Source organism: Hippocampus guttulatus, chromosome 13, assembly GCF_054856545.1.
Source record: "Hippocampus guttulatus isolate MCC_2025c chromosome 13, RoL_Hgut_1.0, whole genome shotgun sequence".
NCBI lineage: Eukaryota > Metazoa > Chordata > Actinopteri > Syngnathiformes > Syngnathidae > Hippocampus > Hippocampus guttulatus.
The window spans coordinates 8499811-8508973 of record NC_141273.1 but is presented as its reverse complement, the minus strand read 5'-3'; the positions used below and the strand labels follow the sequence as shown (position 1 = coordinate 8508973).

The following is a 9163-nucleotide window of genomic DNA, read 5'->3' as shown; positions in this document are numbered from 1 at the left end:
ACAACACACTTCCCCCTGTTTGATCATCCTCCAACAATTGGTGACCCCGACGTGATTCGAGCTGATTGTCGGTCAACAGGCAGAATTTCGGCGCGCCATAATTGATAAGGTAAGAGGACATTTATCCTCTCGATTGATTTTCTGCCCTGTTGACTGATATGATGTGATGATTCACGTTTGATTTGAGACCAAATTAGTTTGGGGCTGGTAATTGAGAAACCCAGTTTAAACGTATTACTAGGTGTATTTCGCTCTAATTCTGAGTTCTAGAAATAATAATTCCTCGTTTTACGGTTTAAACCGGTTTAAACGTATTACTGGGTGTACTCCGCTTGAATTATCGAGTTATAGGAGTAATAATTCCTCGTTTTGCGGCTTAAACCAAAGGCCTAAAATAACCGGTAAAGAAGAGAAGTACAAGAGAATAAGAGAAATACAAGTGAATAAGGAAAAAGGGAAAGGAAAAAAACTCGTCTTCAGGGAGGTTGTCTCGTTCTGTTAAGAATCCTAGAGACTAGAATTCCTCGAGGAAGACGAGTTGATTTTAAGACAAATACAAGTGAAGTACAAGAGAATAAGGAAAAAGGGAAAGGAAAAACTCGTCTTCAGGGAGGTTGTCTCGTTCTGTTAAGAATCCTAGAGACTAGAATTCCTCGAGGAAGACGAGTTGATTTTAAGACTGATCTTATTTTAGGCGGGGTTGTTTCGTTCTGTCAAGAATTTTAGAAACAGGAATTCCTCAAATTTAATAAGATCATAAAGAGAATACAGGAGAATTCACTTGTAAAGAGGTTCGCGAATAAAGAGGTTCGCGAATAAAGAGGTTCGCGAATAAAGAGGTTCGCGAATACAGAGGTTCGCGAATAAAGAGGTTCGTGAGTCAGAAGTTTGTGGACAACGAAGTTCACGGATATTAAATACTGCAGTTCGCGAATAAAAGGGGTTCCCGGGAAAAAGAATAAAGGGAGTCACACATTTCAATTTACAGCATAAGGTAGGGCGAGATTGATAGGGAAAGAATTGACCTCCATTTGTGTGACGTTAATTAAATAAATAAGGCCGCTAATAAAATAAAAAGAGGAGGGGAGAAGAGGAGTTTGTAATCTGTGTGTCGTGTCTTTGTTTGTAATCTGTGTGTCGTGTCCTTGTTTGTAATTTGTTTTGTGTTGTTAAAGTATAAAGATGGATGGGGAATTCAATAGGGAGTTGGAGTGGTTCGATACCCGTGTTATTCCAAACCATGGCCGTAGTGTGCTGCTGAGTGATCAAGTGAGAAGTGCATGTAGTGTGTGTGTGGGCGCTTTGCCAGAGAAAAGTAGGGAAGAAAAAAGGGATGAACTGAGAGAGTGGGTGAGAGAATGTTGTGACAAGGGCTGGTTCCCGCCGATGTCTTCGGCTGCGTGCTTGGTGACTCTGATGAAAGAAGTAGAAAAAGCATGTTTGAATAAAAAGGAAAAATTGGAGGAAGATGTGAAAAGAACAAACAAGTTGTCTCCGAGAGGCAGGAAGGTGAGAGGAAGTCTAAAGAAAGTTGAAAAATGGACAAAAAATGCCAGACTGTTGGCAATGGGCTATGCTGTAAAACAGTCAAGAAAAGAATCTCAGACAGAAAGTGTGGGAGTCAAGCAGCTGCCCTCTGCGCCGCCATCCTATTGTGAGTCTGCCGTGGGGCGACGAAGTGTGCCTATTAACCCTTTCACCGACTCACCTTATGCAAACGTAAAACAAATGCTTAAAGATACATCTGTACCAGTTTGTCCTATTTTGTCAGTTTATGGAGGCAGCCTACAAGTGGACTGGGATGGAGTTGGCGCTGCGGGTCGACCACCTTCTGATCCGACCAGACAGACAGCTGCGGACTCGCTGGCTGCAGGAGTCACTGCTTCAATCGACATGATACAAAAAGAATTTGACGAACTAATGAAATACAGGCGTGAGCCGCGACAATTGCTAGACAGAGCTATAAAATTTAAAAGTTTGTTGACAAGACATCAGGAAGTGCCGAGGAATGTTAGTGACGAGCTACTCGCACTCTTAAAAGACGCAGAGGAGAAAGCACACAGACAGGAAGAGGAAGAGATGAGACGCAGCCGTGAGGCTCGAGATGTTATTTTTGAAGAGAGACAGAAGGAGATAGAGGAGGGGGAACGACGGAAGGATATGGCGACTGTGAATACACACCTATACATGTCCCAGCTGCAGAAGGAGATGACTGACATGAAAAGCGAGTTACAGAGCCTTAAAGATACACATCCAGACTCACCACTGAGTACATCGCGACACACTGAAATCGACACCTCAGTACATGCAGATGCTTCACAGAGCCCGCAAGGCATGTACACTCGTTCTATGGGAGGGATTGCTTTCCAAGCTCCCATGATATCCAAGGTGGACCCTGTGTCGGGATGTCAAGCAATGTATTATAAACCATTCACCCCCTCTGACCTCAGTCTGATGTTGCAGAAACTTCCTCCCATGCAGAATGGTGGAGAGAGCTGGCTGAAAGCCGTCCAGCGCGCCACGACAGGTCAAATTCTCACAGCAGGTGACGTAAGAGCATTGATGACGCAATCGTGCCCGCTGTCTCAGTTAGAGACTCTTTTGAAACAATCGGGACTTACAGACATTATGGACAACATCGCACTTACTAGCACACAGTTTATGAAAATACTGACAGCATTAGATGCTTTGTTCCCCATACCCGAGGTCGTTATCTCTGACTTGATGTTTGCCCCAAAGTCAGATGAGGATGCAGCAGTATTTATTGATCGCGCTCAAGTCGATTTTGCGCTAAAAACAGGTCATCAACCCACTGACTCCTCTCTTTATTCCCAAGTATTTCGGGCGGCTGTGCTAAAAGGGGTTCCCAAATCCGTAGTCCAGTCCATGGAATCAAACCCTGATCTCCCTGGCGCTGACCACGCTCGCTGGCTGTCTCACCTGAAGCACCATCTACGGAGACATAGTAAAGATAACGAAACAAAAAATGAAAAGCGAAAGAACGTTGAATCCCAATTGACTATTATGCAGCTCCAAAGCTTGCAGAAAAAGGAGGAGCCCGTGACTCCACCAGCTGCTAACACCTCATCACCTTCTGTCTTTTCTGAGTGCATGATGTATCAGTCGGGACCATTCAGGGGTCGGAGAGCGCCCCCTGGTGACCAAGGACAATGTTTTAACTGTGGCAAAATGGGCCACTGGGCACGTGACTGCCGAGCCAGACCACAAGGACAAAGATGGGGGGGCAGAGGCAGAGGACAACAAAGGAGCTACGACAGAGGAGGCTACGCACAGTCACGTGGCAGGGGAGACTACAACCGACAATCCTATAACGAGCCACCACAACAGACTGTCATGCCACCTCTGCAACCTGGCCCTCCTCAACCACCAAACCAACAATACCTGCCACCGACTGCCGGTCAATATTCGCAATGATGGGGCCCTGGATCCACTAGCCGCGGTCTGCAGGAACCGATGATCAACTTGACGGTAGGAGGAACTTCTCTACCTTTCATGGTCGACACTGGAGCGCGACATTCCACCGTCATGACCTTACCACCAGAAAGTTCCCTTACTACCGGCGGCATCTCATTAGTTGGATTCAAGGGAGAGGAAACCACCCTGCACATGACTACCCCTGTCCGCACTCAATGTTACTCACAAACGTTGATGCACTCTTTTGTCTTTGCACCAAATTGTCCAGTGAACCTGTTGGGTCGTGATCTCCTCATCAAGACGGCCCCGATCATAAAATGCAGCCCTGATGGACTCACTTTGGAGTTCCCTGATGGGAACTCCTGCCACTGCTCTACTCAATCTGTCTACACGGACGCTCAACTATTACAGCTATTCGAGGGACAAGTTACCTCACCTGCAATTGCCTGTGCCACAGCTGACATCTACTGGGCGAGAGTGGACACAGATTCAACTGATTGGAGGAAGGCGGAGAGTTTCTGGACGAAATGGTCGCCTTGGGTTCGCAGCCTTCGCACTTATGACATGGTGTCGGACTGCATGCATTGCACACTCTACTATGACAGAAAAAGTGATGAAGTGTACAGTGAAGCATTTAAGGAAGTTGAGGGAAACACGTGGCAATTGAACATGGGCGATTTGTTTGTAGGAAAGCCAGGAGTAGCCTTTTCGGTTTCTCTAACAGACGAACAACAAAAATGGTACATGATGGCAGATCCGTCCGACCCGTATATGCCACCCTGCCATCCACATGTCTCGCTGATGGTTTCTCCACAACACACAGCCAAGGATCTTGGTCCATTCGTGAGGGAGTGTACAACGGCGACTGATTGTTCTTGAACATAATCTTTTGGACAGGCATCATGGCAGAGAAATGACCGATAGTGATCTCGCTGCATCCATGCTCGAACAACTTCCACAGCACTTGTGGGCCACCGACTCAACAGACGTGGGACGATGCAACGTCACTCCAGTCATTTTTCAAATAAAACCCGAGCCGATTTATATTCCACAGTATCCAACTAAAGAATCAGGGCGTCTCGGTATAACAGACACAATAAATGGGTTGCTGGAAGCGGGTGTTCTATGCAAAATTCCGCGTTCGCGATATAACACTCCCATCCTACCCGTAGAGAAAAAGAATACCGGAAAATACCGCATGGTTCACGATCTACGCGCCATCAATGCTGCTGTCTTGACACCTACCTTGCCTGTTCCCAACCCGCATTCTACCTTATCTCAACTTGCACCATCCCACACTCATTTCACTTGTATAGACTTGGCGAATGCTTTCTTTTGCATCCCGCTTGATGACTCCATGATGGAGTATTTCGCATTCACATGGAATAGTGAGTGCTATTCGTACAACCGACTGCCACAAGGCTTTGTTCTCTCTCCAGGCCTGTTCAATGCCTATTTGAAGCAACTTTTGGCGCCACTAATTCTCCCAGCCGGAGTACTATTGATCCAATATGTTGATGACATTCTGCTGGCTGCTCCTTCTGAAACTGTGTGTGTTGAAGCCACACGATCTCTGCTTGCTCACTTGGCAACGATTGGCTTGAAATGCTCGAAGAGCAAACTTCAAATCGCACGCCCTCAAGTTTCATTCCTTGGGCGGCTCATTTCGAGACACGGGACAGGCATGTCACCTTCACACAAGGATGACATCTTGCACCATCCCAAACCCACCAATGTCAAGCAAATGCTTGCCTTCCTGGGACTTTGTAATTATTCTCGACACCATGTTCCAGACTTCGCTGAACTCACACGTCCTTTGCGCGCCATGGTTAATGACCAAGGCATGCGAAACTTGACTCACTCTCTTACCTGGACTTCTGATGCAGACCAATCGTTTATCAGCTTGAAACAGTTTCTTTCCTCTGCGGCTTCGTTGGCCATTCCAGACTACACCAAAATGTTCTTTCTTGATGTGTCTGATAAATCAAGCAGTGTGTCTGCTGTGCTTTTTCAGAAAGGGGGAGTTGGTGAACGATACACTTGCTTGTATGCATCCACTCCACTTGACGTATATGAACAACGACATCCTTTATGTGCGGCTTTTGCCTCAGCTCTTGCTCGGCTCGTTCAGAAAACATCGCACATAGTTTTACATCATCCACTTACTATCCGCACATCACACAGCATTGTACAATACGTCACAAGCCAGGCATTCACCATGACAGGAGGGAGACAAAGAAAAATCGAGACAATACTAACCCAACCCCACATCTTGTTTACGCACGAAGGCGTCAACATGGCGGAAGGAATGATGGAAGGAAAACCACACTGCTGCACACAGCGGATAGTGGACGAAAACACGCTCAGAGAAGAACTGTATGAGACACCATTGAATAATCCAGACATGATACTGTTTACAGATGGCTGTTGCTTCAAAGGAGAAAAAGGACTCCAGTCGGGATTCGCTGTGACACGAATGACGGATGACGACTTCACGACGGTAGTAGCAAAAAGACTAACAGGTCCCCAATCAGCACAGAGAGCTGAACTGATTGCGGTTCAAACAGCTTTAATGCTAGCCCAGGGAAAAACTGCCAACATTTACACTGACTCAGCATATGTGCACGTGGTAATACACACGGCTCTGGCTGAGTGGCAACGAAATGATTTTGTGACTGCTGTAGGAACGCCAATTAAGCATCATCAAGACATCCTAGCATTGCGAGATGCCTTAATGCTGCCCAAAGCAGTGGCCATCATTAAATGCAAAGGACATTCCAAACGCTCAGACTTTGTAGCAAAAGGAAATGATTCGGCTGATAAGGCGGCGAAAGAGGCAGCAGGCTATCATCTTCCCACATTGCAACTAATGATCAGTGAGAATGAATTAACCGATAGGGAAGAGGTGAATGAGGATACGGTCAAGTTGTGGCAAGAGCAAGCCAGTCCAGAAGAAAAGAGTGTGTGGAAGTCGAAAGGGGGTGCAAAGAGTGATAATGGAATATGGAAAAAGGATGGGAGATGCATCCCACCACAAAAACAGTTGAAACAGTTGATAAGTGAAGCCCATGGAGTGTGCCGTGTAGGCGTGGATGAAACACTGAGACGACTCCACACCTGGTGGCACCCTTTCATGAGAACGATTGTAAAAAGTGAACTACAGGACTGTAGTGTTTGTAGCAGGTACAACAGCATGCCTACGACGAAGCCACCACAGGGCACTCACGATCCGGACGTGACTGCTCCTGGTCAAGTGGTTTCGATGGATTTCACTGACATGATCAAACCAGTGTCAGGATACAGGTATTTGTTGGTAATTGTGGATTCTTTTTCAGGATGGCCAGAAGCCTATCCATGCAAAACGGAAACAGCGAACGTTGTGGCTAAACACTTGATCAATCATTACATTCCGACTCATGGGTTCCCAAAGAAAATCAGGTCCGATAACGGAACTCATTTCAAAAACAAACATCTACAAGAAGTAGAAAGGGCCCTGGGTTTAAAACACTCTTTTGGTTCAGTGTACCACCCACAGTCCCAAGGTCAAGTTGAAAGAATGAACAGGAACATCAAAGAAAAATTAGCAAAAGCATTAGCATCGTCTAAGCTAAATTGGGTACAGGCTCTCCCAATTGCCTTAATGAATGTAAGGATGTCACTAAATTCAGCCAAAGGGTGGACACCATTTGAATGTCATACCAACAGACCGTTTCCGGCACCAACAGCTCCACTGGAGGAATCGCAGGTGGAGGGACCGCCTGGGCTGCGACAGCTGACCTTTACGTTCTCCAGCCTGACCGAAAAACAGGCCGATGCTCCACCGCTAATGAATGTTTGTGAACTTGTGTGGTTAAAGGTTCTGAAAAGGAAGTGGTCGGAACCCAGGTGGACGGGTCCATACAAGGTGACGGAGAGGACTTCATCTGCGGTTCGCCTGCAAGGAAAGGGAGACACGTGGTTCCACTTGACGTCTACCAGACCAGCTTGAGGCCCCACAGGGATCAGCTTCCATCACATCAACAGCCAGGGAGACCAGCCTGGGACGACTACAACGCCTGACGACTTCGAAACAACGCTCGACGAATCCCGGACAGAGCCAGACGACTCCAAATTGAACCCGGCAACAGACAACGCAGGAGCAACTTCCACCCAGGAAAACTGCAATCCAACAGCAGCTGAGCTCACATCTTGAAAAAAAAAAAAAAAAAAAACACACAGCATTCCCAGCGACTCGCCCTGAATTCAAGTGGTCTGCCCAAAACAATTGTCATCGCACTCAAAGTATCCACCGACGATGATCGCCAAGTATTTGATCGGTTTGTTGCTTGTGCAACTCGCATCCACCAGGCGAGAAACTCCCCTCTCGTCGAACGAACGCTGCCCCACTCCCAAAGCTATCACTTATACCACCGTGGGATACGGAGGAAGACTCTCCTCCTCAGCCTCCACCAGAGAGGGCATCTGCTTGCATATGATAGGAAACACCCAAATAACTTTTGAATTTGACGCATGCACAATGTTTTCATGATCACCGCCATTTTTGCGTGCTGGAATTACACATTAGTGTTTTTGACGTTTACGTTATTATTGTCACATTTCATATCGTTTTGAATTTATCTCACCAATGTATTTGCTGTTGAAACATCACCTTTACATAATGTTTTCAGATGCATTTAAGGGTTTCGGACTCTTACGAGTCCGAGAGAGGGAAGGCTTTTTCGAACAAGTTTTCGGACTCTTTCGAGCCCGAGAGAGGGATTGAAGATATCACCTATGTTATATGTTTAGCTTAAAACTTTGTATCATAGACAGGTCGACTTTGACTATTAGGTCTCTGTCCTGAACATCCGCTACTTAAAACAAAGAATGTAGTGTGAAGCTGGGCTCCTATTTCCCCTTGAGTGATTAACAGCCCCCCAAGTGTTTTCTTTTGCGTCTCCCACCTTGGGAAAGTCCCTGAAGGCTGTCAAGTGCCTTCGAAGAGGAACCCTAATCTCAAGATTTGTGGACCAACAGATATGGTCTGTACTTTGTCAAAATGCCAAAATCGAACTTTGCTTGACTTTCTTTGTTTCAGATTTTTACATGAGGGGAAGGACTGCCCGCCCCTAATTAATATAATTAACATACTATGCCTATATGTACGTGTGACTGTAGTTGCTCGGGGCTTCCTGATGAAATCTGAGACTCACAGGAGCCCGAATCGATTCGTGTTGTGCCCTGAACGTTCAGTAAAACATCTTGCAAGAACTTCTCCATTTCCAGCCTCTGACTTTTGCACATCAACTCAGCCCGAATCAAACGAACACGCGGAGGACCTGGGGAAGTGGAGAACGGTCAAGGGATCCCGCCGTGTCGACAACAACACACTTCCCCCTGTTTGATCATCCTCCAACAATACAAAACCATTTTTTTGGATAACAAATGCCTAACACTCATTTTTCCCCTTCTTTACTCTCTAAATGAATCATTCTTAGTGTAAACACGTTGTCCACCCAGAAAAATCCCAAAATAGGGGTGCAGCATTCTGATGGATGGTAACATTGCAATGGGAGCAGTACAAGTCATCAATGTGCCCTGAAGTTGTATTCACTGTGCAACCAACACTCCTCCGGGCGCAAATATTTACCACCAAGTACAAAGGAGACTGCATTTGTACGTACACGTAGCTAATGTAACACCGTGCAATTTTTACTTGGATCAAACACACTAGTTAACTATTTCCTGT

General features: G+C 46.2%; 1 protein-coding gene across 1 annotated transcript; it reads left to right on the top strand.

Moving 5' to 3' along the window:
• Positions 1-1207: 1207 nt before the first annotated feature.
• LOC147196186 (uncharacterized) lies at positions 1208-8734 on the top strand. The gene is made up of 3 exons (XM_086127797.1): positions 1208-1654; positions 1772-2545; positions 5856-8734. The coding sequence occupies exons 1-3, from the start codon at positions 1387-1389 to the stop codon at positions 7421-7423; spliced, it is 2610 nt and encodes an 869-aa protein (XP_085983923.1). The 5' UTR covers positions 1208-1386; the 3' UTR covers positions 7424-8734.
• The last annotated feature ends 429 nt before the right edge of the window (positions 8735-9163 follow it).

Bases quoted from the DNA above. Each gene is read 5' to 3' on its own strand.
- LOC147196186 (XM_086127797.1), top strand. From the start codon at position 1,387: ATGTCTTCGGCTGCGTGCTTGGTGACTCTGATGAAAGAAGTAGAAAAA. The intron at 1,655-1,771 runs GTGAGTCTGCCG...CTATTTTGTCAG, and splicing joins CTCTGCGCCGCCATCCTATT to TTTATGGAGGCAGCCTACAA. The intron at 2,546-5,855 runs GTGACGTAAGAG...TACTGTTTACAG, and splicing joins AGGTCAAATTCTCACAGCAG to ATGGCTGTTGCTTCAAAGGA.